Below are 14,590 nucleotides of genomic sequence, written 5' to 3'. Positions count from 1 at the left end.
CCTCAGCTCTGCGGGACGGGCACTGCCCTCTGCGGACCAGGCCGGCCCAGGGCCCTCTCACTGTGGAAGGAGCGTGTCCCGCTCCGCTGTGGGCACGGCCGTCACTTCCTCAGCTCCCCCCCGGCCTGCGGCCGCTGCCCCGGAGAGTGCCCTGCCACGCGTCCCGGCTCCCTTTGCTCTGGCTGTGTGTTTCCCACGCTGGCCTCCGTGCTCAGCAGATAAAGGGACGGAATAGAGTGGCCGCCACCAAATTGGTACTTGCAAAAAGCGTGTGTACACACACGCAATCTGTATAAACCGCCGGCTATAAATACAGCTCCTTGTAATTACTCCGGGAGGAAGGCTGGGTGTCTGAGCGTCTCCCGCCCTGCGGCTGCCCTTGTGCTACTGAACGCGTTTCACACTTGTCGGGGGACTCGGGCGGCATAGCAGGTCGGGCTTTCCGAGACGTGTGGCTGGGCCCGCCTGCCCCTTCCCGCAAGGCCGAGGGCTCCAGCTGTCGCCGCCGGCTGCTCAGGCGACGTGTTTGACTGTGAAGCGTGCCAGTCCTTGTCCTTTTAATGAGCGACCCTGGTCTCTGAGTGTGTCCCCACCGGATACAGGTGCAAACCCCCCCACACACACACGCACGCTCACACCAACACAGACACGGGTTTCCGCTCGAACACCCCGGGACACACTCACGCATGCCCAGGCGTGCACACCGTAGGTGCATGCGTGTGCGCACGCCTCCCTCTGCCCCGCCCCCGGGCAGCCCGCGTGCAGCTGCGGGAACGGCTGTTTAGAAGCTGGTGCACTGAGGCGGCCGCTGCACCGGTGAGGCCCGGCCGCACGGGGGGAACCTGACCAGCCGCCTGGCTGCGGGACAGGCGCCTGGGTGGGCGTTTTGTTTGTTTGTTTGTTTGTTTATTTCTAAGAACGGTCCTTATGCACACCAGTCTCACAGGCGTGGGGAGGCGTGGGTCCGCGGCCTCGGTATAACCGTGCCTGGGGCGCCTGAGGGGGCCTGTCAGCAGGCGGGGAAGTCCTGGGGGGGGTTGTTTTCTCGCAACCCCCTCCTGCCTCTGACCCCAGATCCCGCCTTGGGCTCTGGGTGGGCTGCAAGCCAGGCATTCGGGGCCGGAGCAGGGCTGTGCCCGCGGGAGCCCCTGGGCAGTGGCCCTCCTCCCAGGGCGTGTGCCTCCCGCTCCCCCGGCCTCCGCCCTGCCGGACCAGCGGCATGTGCCAGGGAAGGAGCTGGGCACCCAGCTGCTCCTCACTGACATCTGGCCGTGATCCCCCCGCCCCCAGCCTGCCAGCCCCTTGGGAACACAGCCCGTGGCCAACCCAGCGCCCACCTCCTCCAGCCTCAGAGGGGAGAGCAGACAGGGGCAGGGCGGGCTGGGCCTCTGGACCAGTGGCCGGCCCTGGCCTTGCTGCCCGAGGCATCGGAGGGCAGAGCCCGGCCCTGCCCGCTCCCCGGGCGGGAGGCGGGGGATGGGGTGCTCGGTCTCCTATTCCTGGGGCCTGCCTCTGCCACGGGTGCTCTGGTTCTGGGGACACGACCCCGAGCCTGCCTACAGATACGTCTGGTCCCAGGCCACATGCTAATGGAGAGAATGTGGCCGCGGCTAGAAAAAATAAATAGCCCCGTATCTTGTTTGCCATCTCCCCCGAGAACCACAGGCTGCTGGCGGAGGCAGGGACGGGCCCCTTCCCTCCAGCCCCCCGCCCCCCGGGCCTGCTGGGCTTTGCAGCCAGGCCTGCTTTTCTGAGGCTGAGGGGGGGAGGGGGATGGTTTGTGGCCACAGGGTGACTTAGGGACAGCGCTGCCCCCACAGCCCGCCGTGCTCACGGCGTTGGTACCTTCTCTCCCGTCGTGGACGGCCGTGTCCGCGCGGAGGGCAGGGATGGGCTTGGCAGCCTCCTGTGGGCGCCCTTTGCCGTCTCATCACCACCTGCCCGCGGGGGACCCGTCGGGTGGGAAGAAGGAGGTCCTCCCTCCCTGCCGGGGTGCCCCGGCCTCCGGGTCCGGCACCTGCCCCTCATGTGAAGTCCTTGGGGCGCCCCTCCCCGCGATCCCCGGAAGCTCGGGGTTCATGGGTGACCGCGGGCAGACTGGGTGCCGTGACCCCCCCCCCCCCCTTTCCCACAGCCCGGGCCCCGGGGGAACGGACAGGAGCAGAAGGGGCAGTGAGAGGTCGGGGTCGCTGGGACCGGGGCTGGCTCCCGTGCTGTCCGTGGACTGATCCCCACTGGACCCGGAGGGCGGCCGTCAGAGTGGATTGTGTTCCTGGACTGAGCACACCCAGGGGGTTTAGAACACAGGGTGCCTCACAGGGTCCCCCTAGCCCGGAGCCCGCGGGGCAGGGGGAGGAAGCTCAGAGCGGCTTGTGCGGGGGCGGGCGGAGGGGCGGAGGGGGCGCTGCTGAGGTGCCGCCCGGGGCCGGGAGCGTGAGCAGAGCGTTGGCATCAGGCCGCGGGCAGAGCTCTGCGGGCAGCGTGCGGCGCTGGGAGACACACCCTCACCCCGTGGACTCAGCCCCTCGCCCCCGGGTTCCCGGTCCACCTGCCGCCTCCTCTGCCGTGTCCTCTTCGCCTCCCAGCGTTCCTGCTGGCGGCCAGGACTGGCTCTGGAGTCTCCCCGCTCCCTCATCCACGCCCGGGACGCCGCACGGTCTGCACGGCCGCTGGCCAGGCAGAGCCAGGAGCCCCTCCCCGCGGAGGTCCCCGCAGTCTCTGGTGACCCCTGCTGGTGCCTGGCCCGTGGGGCACTCCGGGGAGGGAAAGGGGCCCCAGGGACGGGACATTGGCAATCACACCGTACCTGCCCCTGCCCCTGCCCCTGCCTTCTGCCCGGCCTCCAGAGCACACCTGCACCCGGCATGCCATCTTTCATTGCCCTGAATTCCACACCCTCCTGGTGAGGACCAGGCTGCCCCTGGCCCAGCTCCCCCTCCCTGTCCTCTCCCCTCAACCAGGTGACGGGGGGCTTCCCCCCAGCCCAGGGCAAGCCAGCCCCTCCCTCCGCAGGGCTCTGCTGCGGCTGGGACGTGGCTGAAGCCCTGTCTGCTTGCTCTTCTCCTGCTGGTTCACGCCCCTCGTAGCTCTCAGCTCCTGCGGCTCAGCCGAGAGGTTTTCCCAGACCCGTGGGTCTGAGTGGGAGCTGGACCCACACCCAGCGCCCATCACCTGGCCGACCACTCCTCCCTCACAGGAGGCCCGGAGCCCGTGAGCTCTTCTCACTGGCTCATTCTCGTCGCGAGGAAGCCATGCCTGGCAGGGGCCCAGCCCACCGCTCAGCGTCTCCTTCTCCGTCCAGGTGTCACTGCCCTCTCTCTTCTGCGTGGGCTCAGACCTGTCCCCACCTGGGCTGCGGGGACAGTGTAGATGGAGTTGGACTGAGACGCAGCCGGTTCTGCGGACTCCCACCCCGGGGGAGACAGACAGGTGCACCCCCAGGCCTAGGACCCGGGCGCGGAGAGGGCCTCCTCACGGGGGGAGGGGCCGGAGCAGAGCGGGGGGTGGGGCTCCAGGCCGGGGAGATTCTCAGAGCTTAGGCGGGAGGAGGGCTGAGAAGCCAGGAGACGGGAGGTGCTGCTCTCTCGTGTTGTCCTCTCAGCCAGCCCAGAAGGGCCCTGGAGCGGGGACGGTGACCCATCTGCCATCCCTCTGTGTGTCCCGGCGGATCCCGAGCCTGTGAGGATGGAGTTAGAATGAATGAGATGCGGTAATGCAGACATAAATAGGCCATTACCCAAGCACCGGGATCTCTGGGCCGGAGGGATCGGTTATGGCTGAGAGGGTCGGGGTGCTGAGCCTGCCTCCCCGCCAAGCAGGTGAGCCCGGGCCCCCAGGCCGGGGCCGGCTGGACGGGGTATTTCGGGCCCCTGTGTCCTGGCTGCATGGAGTCAGCTATAAACAGAGCCTGGAGCCTCTGAGGCTTAGTGAGGGCCCCAAAGGGAACCTGGGCAATATTTAGACGCTCCACCCAGGATGGCGGCAGCTGGCCTGGGGCGTCTGGCTCTTGAGAGCCGATCGGGCTAGTGTGATGCTTTGGGGAGACTATTTTTTCTGCCTTCAGGGCCCTCAGCTGTCCCTGTCCGTTGGGGTTCAGAATTAGGCTGTCCCCCTGGGATACCCGTGGAGACAGGCTCAGTGGCTCTGCCCCTGCCGAGCCCCAGCCACCAGTCCTGGGGGTCGCTCATCATCCAGGCAGGAACCTCCAAGTTGACTCCTCTCATGACGCAAGCTTCCCAGCGCGTCCCTCTGGCCGGTGGCCGGAGGGAAAGCCGCCGATCGCCGCCCCACAGCTGCCACCGTCGCGGGTGGAGTGTCTAAATATCGCCCAGCGCTGGCCGCCTCCCTCAGACCGGGTCCCAGACAGACTGCGTGGTGCTGGGTCCAGAATACCTTCCTCCATGGGGCTTGTCGGACCCCCGGTGCCTGTTAGGGCCAACATTGAAAATAGCTCTGCCCGCCCTGGCTTGTCTGGCTCAGTGGGTAGAGTGTGGGCTCGAGGACTGAAAGGGCCCGGTTCCATTCCCGTCAAGGGCATGTGCCTTGGCTGCAGGCTCAATCCCCGGCTCTGGTCAGGGTGTGTGTGGGAGGCCACCATCTCTCTCTCTCTCTCTCTCTCTCTCTCTCTCTCTCTCTCTCTCTCTCTCTCTCTCTCTCTCTCTCTCTCCCCCCTCTCTCTCCTCTCTCTCCTCTCTCTCCCCTTCCCTTCCGCTTGCTCTGAAAACCAATGGAAAATACCCTCGGTGAGGATGATGAAAAATAAAAATGAAAGAGCAGCTCCTCCCAGACCAGGGAATGACCTCCTCGTGCCCCTCACTGCTGCTGGGCCCAGGCCCACGCCCGCCCGCCCTCGCACGCGTGCGCCCCAAGACGGGGAGAGGGGGTGGCGCGTGGAGCGGATGGGGTGCGGAGGTGCCTGGCGGTGTGACGTGTGGTTATAACAAGAACGCGTGTGGCCAGGTTGCTTCATGGGCGGTACACGCTAAGCTGCCTCGGGGGCTAGGAGGGGCCGCTTCCCAGCCCAGTCGTGTCCTGGGCGTGGCCTCGCCCATCCGCGGTGCAGCCCTGAGACACGCGTGTGCTCTGGGCCTCCCTCGGCACCCACCGCACACCCAGACCCAGAGCTTAGGAGGCGGGCGGGGAGCCAGGCCTCTCAGGCTCACAGTCGTGCCCTCCCTGGGACGGACAGCCCTCTCCGCCCTCGCTTTCCGTACGCGAGGATCGCGGTGTGCTCATGGAACGCCCGTCCGTGGTGTATTTTATCGCGTGCCTCGGCCTCGTGCGGCCCAGCAGTGTGGCAGTCTCTGGGTTTGCCCTGCAGCTCCTTGAGGTGCCTGAGAGACTCCTGCTCGGTCCCTGGCACAGAGGACCGTGGACTGGGGGGGCGTCGCTGACCTGGCTTTCCACGTCCAATGTCCGCCTTTCTCAGGCAGGCTCCCCTGCGGCGTCCGTGCGCTGCGCTGGCTCAGCCTCCCTGCTCCTCACTGGAGCCTCCAGCCTCGCCTCCCGGGGAGGCCCTGAGCCCCAGCACCCATGCCCTCGCCTGCCCTGTCACCTGTCCCTCTGGGTTTGGTGTCGGGCTCCCTCTCTCGGCAGACCCCCTGGGCTCCTCCCGGGTGGGGCCGGGGCCTCCTTCACACGTGCATCTGCTCCAGGCGCTGGACCCTCCGTGCTGTGAGATGGGGGTCCGTGTGGCCCTCCGTGCTGTGAGATGGGGGTCCGGGTGGCCCTCTGTGCTGTGAGGTGGGGTCCGGGTGGCCCTCCGTGCTGTGAGGTGGGGTCCGGGTGGCCCTCCGTGCTGTGAGGTGGGGTCCGGGTGGCCCTCCGTGCTGTGAGGTGGGGTCCGGGTGGCCCTCCGTGCTGTGAGGTGGGGTCCGGGTGGCCCTCCGTGCTGTGAGATTGGGGTGGGGGGCGCAGAATCCCTGTGAGGTCTCGTTCCCGGAGGGTCTGGCTGCCCTCGCTCACTGTCTGCTCTTGCTCCTCAGACGTGCTGTGCCCCAGCGTCCGCGTGGAGGGACACCGCTTCAAGCACACCAACGGCGGCACCAAGGAGATCACAGGTGAGAGGGCGCCCACAGGAGAGCCGCTGCCGTCCCCGCCGGGCCTGTGTCCGGCTCTCCCCACGTCCCGGCCCGGGCCTGTGTTAACCAGAGACCCTCTGGGACGGTCTGAGCCTGCAGGTGCCAGGCCCCCCAACACCCGCCTGCCAGCCCAGGCTGCCGTGTCCGCGGGCTGGTGGGCGTCCCTGTTGGTGTGAGCGTGAACGCGGTGTCACCGCTGGGAATGACGCCGGTGATGGGCAGGGCCCAGGAGGGAGTGTGCAAGGCGCTGGGGGTGAGGGGCCGAGAGTCACAGCTGTGACTATGTGAGTGGGGCGATGGGGAGAGGACAAAGGGACAGGGACCAGCCGCTCCGCAGAGGCTGTCCCTGAGGTGACAGGTGTGCGGGGACAGGCGGGTGGCTCAGGCGGCTCCCCATCATCCTGATAACGGGGAGCACCAGCTTCCTCCCCCCTGTGGCCTGGAAACCCCCCCAGGACGGCAGCCCACCCTCCTCCCCAGGCCCCTGGGCGCCCTCTCGAGTCCACCGCGCCTCGGGTCCAGCCCTGGGTCGGGCTCCCCTCCGGGCAGGGAGCCGGGGACCATCAGGATGGGGTGCTATGCAGGTGCTGCCGGGTGGGGGCTGCCGAGGACTCAGAGGCTCACCCACTGTGCCCGCGGGCTGTGCGGAGGAGGGGGCGGCATGCTGCCTGGAGCCCTGGGCGGAGAGGGCGGGTGAGCAGCCTCAGGAGCAGCTGCTGCCAGTGACTGTTTCTCTTTAATGTTTTTACTGATGTCAGAGAGGAAGGGAGAGGGAGAGAGCGCGAGAAACATCCGTGATGAGAGAGATTCATCGATCGGCTGCCTCCTGCACGCCCCACAACGGGGATCGAGCCCGCACCCCGGGACCGGGCCTCCACTGGGAATCGGACGGTGACCTCTTGGTTCATAGGTCAACGCTCACCCACTGAGCCACACCGGCCAGGCCAGCCAGGGGCCGCTGATGTAGAGACCCCTTGGGCCTCATTTCCCAGTTTGCCCATTGGATCCAGCTGCAGGCTCAGCCCCGCGCTCCTACCAGCTGCTACCTTCTCTGTGCCCCCCCCCCTCCCCCCGGTCAGCATCACCCCAACCTCAGCACCTGGTCCTGCCCGGTGCCCAGGGGCCTGCCACCACCATCTGCTTTGTCTGACGCACGAGATGACTCAGCCTGTTCGCTCGTTAACTCCGTCACCTTGGAGCGAATGTGTTCGCAGCTGAGTCACTGCCCGCTGGGGGGCCCTGCCGGCCGCCCCCGCCGACTGCCCTGGTCTCCGTCCCCAGCTGGGCGCTGACGGCACCCGGTTCCAGGGCGAGGCCCGGTGCCCCCCTATCGCCCCCCCCCACCTTTTCCTGGGACAGGGATTGGAGTGGGAGCTGGGCCTCGCCTTACTCCCTGCTGTTGGTTTGCTCCCAAGTTTGTACCTGCCGGTCCCCCTCGGAGGCCCCCTCACTCCCGGGGGGCGGAGGGGGGCGGGCAGGCTGCCTCTGCAGAGCGAGGGGCAGCTCCTGGGTCTCCGCCCCCTCTCTCCAGACTCCCCCTCTCGCCTCCCCGCAGGGTTTGACCTGATGGACCGGTTCCGGGTGAAGGACGTGCTGGGGCAGCGTGAGGACGGGGTGCAGAGCTCCTACGTGCGGATGGGGTCCTTCCCCGTGGTGCAGCGGACCGAGTGAGCGCCCCCTGCGGGCGGCGGTGGGAGGGCCAGGCAGGCCCCTCTGCTTCCTGAGGACAGCCGCCGCCAATGACCCTTCCCGTCCGCACTGTAATAACTTTCCTCGTTTTTCCATGTATAATATACACGTGTAGTACATGTGTGTGTATATACACTGAGTGGCCAGATTACTAAGATCTCTGAACACATAGTAATCTGGCCACTCAGTGTATATCCTATAGAATAAAAGGTTAATATGCAAATTGTCCCCTTGTCCAGGAGTTCGACCAGCAGGCAGGCCGGCCAATCGCCCATGTCCCCTCCCCCTGGCCAGGCTGGCCGGACTCCACCCATGCACAAATTCATGCACCAGGCCTCCAATACACACACACACACACACACACACACACACACACAGAGTGGCCAGATTATTATGGGTTCAGAGATCATAATAATCTGGCCACTCAGTGTATATGTAGTATATGTGTGTGCCTATGTAATATATATATATATATATATATATATATATATATATATATATATATATATATTACACGTGTGTATATATGTCCTAAGGAAAGGCTTAGTTCCTCTCTGTAGACATAGATAAATAGAAACAGATGTAGATGTAGTATAGATATCTATGGCATAAATATATAGGTAGAGTAATATATAGCATATAGAGATATCCCTATACACACACACACACACACACACACACACGTGTGTTCTCTCAAAGGTCTAAGAGGGAAGTGTGTGTAGGAAACAACAGGCCAGTTGGACTCAGGAATGAACGTGGAGGAAGTGAGGTGACGTGGGCTCTGGCCTCAGAGCCGGTGTGTGCGGACGGAGGGAGTCCAGGCCACGGCCTCAGGGTCCCTGGTCCGGGGGCGGCCCGGGCGCTGAGCCCGCCTGCTCCAGTGCCCGGCCTGGGCCTGGGAAACCGGCTCAGACGGGACTTGGAACAGCTGCCACCCCAGCTCAGATCTGTGCACGGGAACCGGACAGCGAGGCCGGACTGCGCCAAGCCGGGGTCCCTGAGGGTCTGCCGTCTGAGAACCAGGAACCCGGCCGCCTCCTCACTTCCCCTCCCGGCTGGCTCTCTGGCCAGACGGCTAGCGGGGAAGCCAAGGCCCAGTGCGCCCCAGGCAGCCGCCGCCCCGGTGTGCAGGGGGTGCGTAGGCAGCTGAGGGGCGGCGAGCTCTGAGATCCTGGCCCCCGGCCTCGGTGTAAGCCTTTGCCTGACTTGGGCCGGCCACACAGGAGCTCACCCTCCCAGCCTGGCTGCCCCAGCGGAGACAGTCCGGGCGCCCTCAGCACTCCTTGTGAGGGACTGTTCCGTTCTGGATGGGGAGGGGAGCTGCAGGGAGCTGGGGACCCCCCATTGGGGGCTGCTCCCACGCCCACGGGAACCCCGGGCTCTGTGGAGCGGGAGGATGACCTGGTGCAGGGCCAGGGCACCAGAGGTGGGCCTTGCTGCCGGGACAGCAGGGAGTGTGGCCTGGACGGCGTGGGGGGCGGTGGCCCTGGGGAGAGGGGAGCATTGTGGGTGGGTTTGAAGGGGCCAGTGGAGGGGCCACAGGAAGGTCTCAGAGGGCCACCCCGGAGGTGGTAGGAAGTGGGGAGGGGCAGTGTGGGGGGGGGGGAGTGTTCAGGAGGCTCAGTGGGCAGGGCTTAGGGACCAGGCTGCGTGGCCCGCCCTGGGCAGCTCCTGTCTGGTCGCTGGGCCTCGTGGGCATCGCTGTCTGTCTCCGCCCCCCCCCCCCCCACAGGGATGTGTTCCCCCAAGGCCTGCCCGACGAGTACGCCTTCGTCACCACCTTCCGCTTCCGGAAGAGCTCTCGGAAAGAGGACTGGTACATCTGGCAGGTCATCGACCAGTACGGCATCCCGCAGGTGCGCGGCCGGCCACTGCCTCCGGCCTCTGTGCTGGGCCCTGAGGGCCAGGGGACCCCTGGGGGGGGGGTTTCCCCGCTCAGAGAGGCACCGCTTCCCCCGGGGAGGGGGGCACGCTGGCTCTCCGGTGGGGCGAGGACCTGCCCCCTGCAGGCCTGGCAGCAGCTCTGGCCGATGGCACCCGTGTGAGGAGCGGGAGGACCCAGGCTCCATCTGTGTCTGTGTGGCCGGAGACTCGGTCCTCTGCGTCTTGGGGTTCTTTGCTGTGAACTGGACACAAACCCCTCCCAGTACAGCGGGCACGGACAGCCCCCTCCCCGTGTCACGCTGCGTGAAGCAGGGAGGCGGGTCTGCCCGTCTGGTGCTCGGGCTCTGTCCCTGGGGGTGGCTCTTCCAGAGCAGCCGTGGCCGGGAGGCGGCGGCCTCAGCGTCACAGCCGCAGCACCAGGAGCCATGCGAGAGGCAGCTCTGCGAGGCCCAGGCCTGGCTTCCGGTCCGCGGGCCCGCCTGTCTGTGTTCGCCCTGCTCTTTCCTGAACCGGAACCGGGTGAAGGAAGACAGGGCTGCCTAGTGGGGGGCGCCAACTGTACTTCCACTCGGGTTTCATTAGCACCGAGGCCGCTCGGGCCCTCGCGTGGAGACCAGCTTCCCCGACCCTGACCTGGAGCCCACCTGCCACCCACATGGGCTCATCTCCACCTGCTCACCCACACAGGCTCACCCACATGGGCTCATCTCCACCTGCTCATCCACACGGGCTCACCCACACGGGCTCACCCACATGGGCTCATCTCCACCTGCTCACCCACACGGGCTCACCCACACACACTCACCCACACAGGCTTACCCACACAGGCTCACCCACACACACTCACCCACACGTGTGCACACTTGGCAGGAGCTGGGGGTGGTCCTGAGTGTGCCCCACATCCCAGCCCACTGAGTCCTCATCGCAGCCCCCTGAGTGACCTGCTGGGCCAGCTCAAGGGAGGGCACCGGCCACAGTGAGGGTGGGCACGTGCTTGCCTCTTTAAGGCGACGCGAGGGGAGGTGGGATTTGAACCCAGGCAGTCAGCCCCACGGCTGTCACTTCTCCCACCCTGTGTGGTGGCTCTGTCTCTCGAGTTGGTCCCGATGTTTCTGTCTCGGGCCTGGTCACGCCGCCATGGGCTTACCCAGGCTGCCTGCTCGTGGCCCGATTTCTTCACGTGGGAGCAGCGTGCAGGGACCAGAGTCTCCCCCGCACTCCCCTGGGGCCCTTCTGGAGAGCAGGCAGCTGGTGCTGACCCTCGCCCTGGCCTGCCAGCACCCGGTCCTCTTCTCCGGTTCCCAGGGTCTCGGCCACGGGCTGGGCGCCGGCCACGACATTCCTGTGGGCAGCCGCGCCTCCCCCGCAGTCTGGGCCCGCGTCCTTTATGAGGTTTGCAGAGCCGGTGCTGCCGCCGCGCCTGCTCCCCGGGGCTGCCGGCCGCACCAGGATGCTGCGAGGTGACCGGGCAGAGGCCACCTGCCAGGACCTCAGGCCGTTCCCCCCGGGTGCCTGGCAGCTCACCGTCACGGGGCAGCCTCGGCGGCTGCGGCCACTGGCAGTGTGATGGGCACCTCTGTGCCCTGGGAGGCCCTGGGACACTGAGCGGGATGGGTCCCTGGCCGCCCATGCCCTTAGCCCTCATCCACCTGCTCACGGAGGCTTTCAGATGCCTGGTCCTACTCACTGGCCGTGTGGTCAGCCACCCAGCAGGCTGGCATTGTCCATTGCCACTGGGAGGAAATGAGGGCAGTCACTCATTCCGACCCAATGCAGGGCGGGTAGGAGGCTGGGTAGAGGGCAGTGTGCGGGCAGTTAGAGGGGCGGCCACGGACCCTGGCCAGGTGGGCAGGTTAGGGTCTTGTTGGAGACCAGGCCCCGGGAGGTGGGCAGCCAGGAGACAGGGGGACTGTGACAGGCGTCCGGGCAAGGTGCCACTGACCTGCCCCTGGGAGGGGAGTGCCTGTGGGGATGGGCCCGGCTCTGGTGGATGCAGATAAAACCATCGGGATTTGCAACAGGTCTGAGCCGTGAAGGGCCTCCGGGGCCCCAGCCAGGGCTGGTAGGCTCAGGCCTCGGGTCCCCCACCCTCCCCCACCCTGATGTGCACCTGCTGGAAGGACGGAGCCCTGGAGGGGACCCCCGTGTTCTCAGGAAGCCCCCGGGGGGTCGAGGACACGGGCCTGACCTGGGAGACCAGCTTCAGGACATGGAAGGGGTCCGAAGTGTTATCGGTCAGGGCCTGTGGTTTTCCGGGTTCACACCGGACAGAGCACGCGGGCAGGGAACTGACGTGTGCCCGAGGCTCCTGGGCCCGGAGAGAGGAAGGCCCCTCCCGCCGTCGGCCCCACGAGCCTCTGGTCCCCCAGGTGTCCGTCCGGCTGGACGGCGAGAACAAGGCGGTGGAGTACAACGCCGTGGGCGCCATGGAGGACGCCGTCAGGGCGGTCTTCCGCGGCGCCCGGGTGGACGACCTGTTCGACCGGGACTGGCACAAGCTGGCGCTGAGCGTGCAGGCCCAGAGCGCCTCGCTGTACATCGACTGCGCGCTGGTGCAGACGCTGCCCCTGGAGGAGAGGGAGAACATCGACATCCAGGGCAAGACCGTCCTCGGCAAGCGCCTCTACGACAGCGTGCCCATCGACGTGAGTCCGGGCGCGGGGTCGGGGGAGGAGCCGCGGGGTCTCGGGCTCCCATGCCGTGCCCTCCTCACACGTTTGTCAAGCCCTCGCCTCGCTCCGTCTGAGAAGGGAGGGTCCTGACTCAGAACTGCCGTGTGGGAGCCCAGGGTCACATTGCTCGCTCACTCACTCAATCAGCCAGCCATTCAGTCAGCCATGGATCACATATCTACCGGGCACCTACTGTGTGCCAGGCACTGAGCTCAGCCTCCGTAGAGGGTACGCTATTCTACGTATCTATACCTATATCTGTATCTATAGCTACATCTCTCTATATATCTACTAAGAAATACGTGCAACTTTATAGCATGTAGTCCATATGCATACTAACTACTTAGTACTGTAGTTATACATGCTTACATAATCCTATCTAATAAAAGAGTAATATGCAAATTGACCATCACTCCAACACACAAGATGGCTGCCCCCATGGTGACACAAGATGGCCACCACAAGATGGCCAACAGGAGAGGGCAATTGGGAGGGATCAGGCCTGCAGGGGAGGGCACTTGGGAGGGACCAGGCCTGCCAGGAAGGGCAGTTAGGGGTGACCAGGCCTGCAGGGGAGGGCAGTTAGGGGTGACCAGGCCTGCAGTGGAGGGCAGTTAGGGCAATCAGGCTGGGAGGGGAGCAGTGAGGCATCAATCGGGCTGCCAGGGGAGTGATTAGGGGGTGATCAAGCTGGCAGGCAGAAGTGGTTAGGGGCAATCAGGAAGGCAGGCAGGCGAGCAGTTGGGAGCCAGCACTCCTGGATTATGAGAGGGATGTCCAACTGCCCATTTAGGCATGATCCTACTAGGACAGTCGGACATCCCTCGAGGTATCCCAGATTGGAGAGGGTGCAGGCTGGGCTGAGGGACACCCCCCCTCACCCATGCACAAATTCTGTGTACCAGGCTTCTAGTATAGAATAAACCTACTGTTTGTTCATTTTGCTAATTGTATGTGCCCCTCCTTTGGTTCAGGCACTAAAGATATAACATAATTTGATTTTCTTAATGCCTTTGAAATGTCTGGACGGTTTTTACATTTCAGAAAAAGGAGCTTTGTCTCGGGAGGCTAACCTACCCCAATAAGCAGAGTTTGTCTTATTCTTGGTTGAGGCGTGATCCGTCAGTGAACGGCATAGATGCTCCGTGTGTCCCTGGAGGGGTCCTGTCCGGTGCACGCCCGGGGCAGGCCGGGTCCCAGGACGCCTCCGCCCGCTCTCTTTCAGTTTGACCTGCAGCGCGCAGTCATCTACTGTGACTCCCGCCACGCGGAGCTGGAGACCTGCTGCGACATCCCCACGGGCCCGGTGAGCAGGCCCTGCAGAGAGGCCGGGGGGAGAGGGGTCCTGGGCCTCCAGGAGGGGGGTGGGTGTCCGGCCTGGGGAGGGGCAGTCGGGGTGCAGGGGACGCCCACCATTAGAAGCCCGGAGTCATTGCTAGGGACCCGTGTCCTGGTCCGGCCGGGCGAGCGGGCCGTGAGGTCTGTCCGGGGCTGCGAGGAGGCTCCAGACAGAGCCTGTGGGGAGGGGTGCTGGGTGAGGAGCAGGTGCTGACCCGCCCGCTTTCCTTCCAGTGCCAGGTGACCGTGCAGACCGAGCCCCTGCCCCTGGCCCCGCCGCCACCCACCGCCGGCAGCGAGCAGGTCGGCTTTCTGAAGACCATCAACTGCTCCTGCCCCGCCGGAGAGAAGGTACCTCCTGCAGCCCTAGCGCTGAGCGGGCAGGCTGGCCCACAGGACCGGCCGTGGAGGTGGGAGTTTCCCATCATGCATTGCTCTGCCGGGGCCTGCGGCTCCCAGGCTCCGTGACCTTCAGGTCAGGGAAGTGTGCTTGCTCCTCGGACATCTCACTTCCTGGTCGTGTGCACGCCAGGACGGGGGCTCCGCACACAGCTCCCAGGGCATTTCCCCTGGAATCCTGGCCCCTGCTGTGGCCCCTGCCCTCGCGGGCAGCTAAGCAAACAGGACTTGGCTTGAGAATCAGAGAGAAAGGCTGTGGTGGGTGTGGATGGGGTCTGTGGACACCCTGGCCCCTATCTTCTCCACGTTTCTTTAATGAGCCAGACTCCAACCTCAGTGCGTAGGCGAGTAGGTTTGTACGCATCTTTTTCTAATTTTATTCTATTTTTTCAAAAACTATTTTATTGGCTGAAACTGATTTGGCTCAGTGGATAGAGCATCGGCCTGTGGACTGAAAGGTCCCAGGTTCAATTCCGGTCAAGGGCATGTACCTTGGTTGCAGGCACATCCCCAGTAGGGTGTGTGCAA

General features: G+C 65.2%; 1 protein-coding gene across 1 annotated transcript in view; it reads left to right on the top strand.

Moving 5' to 3' along the window:
- Positions 1-14,590, top strand: part of COL22A1 (collagen type XXII alpha 1 chain) — a 96,633-nt gene that overhangs the window by 14,689 nt on the left and 67,354 nt on the right. The window contains 6 exon segments of the mRNA XM_084864771.1: positions 5,985-6,059; positions 7,636-7,747; positions 9,502-9,625; positions 12,023-12,298; positions 13,551-13,631; positions 13,898-14,014. Coding sequence (XP_084720897.1) covers positions 5,985-6,059; positions 7,636-7,747; positions 9,502-9,625; positions 12,023-12,298; positions 13,551-13,631; positions 13,898-14,014 — 785 coding nt within the window.

This window comes from Pipistrellus hanaki (genome assembly GCF_964339955.1).
Source record: "Pipistrellus hanaki genome assembly, chromosome: 17".
NCBI classification, from domain to species: domain Eukaryota; kingdom Metazoa; phylum Chordata; class Mammalia; order Chiroptera; family Vespertilionidae; genus Pipistrellus; species Pipistrellus hanaki.
Note: the sequence above shows the minus strand (reverse complement) of the source record. Positions and strands in the feature narration are given on the sequence as shown.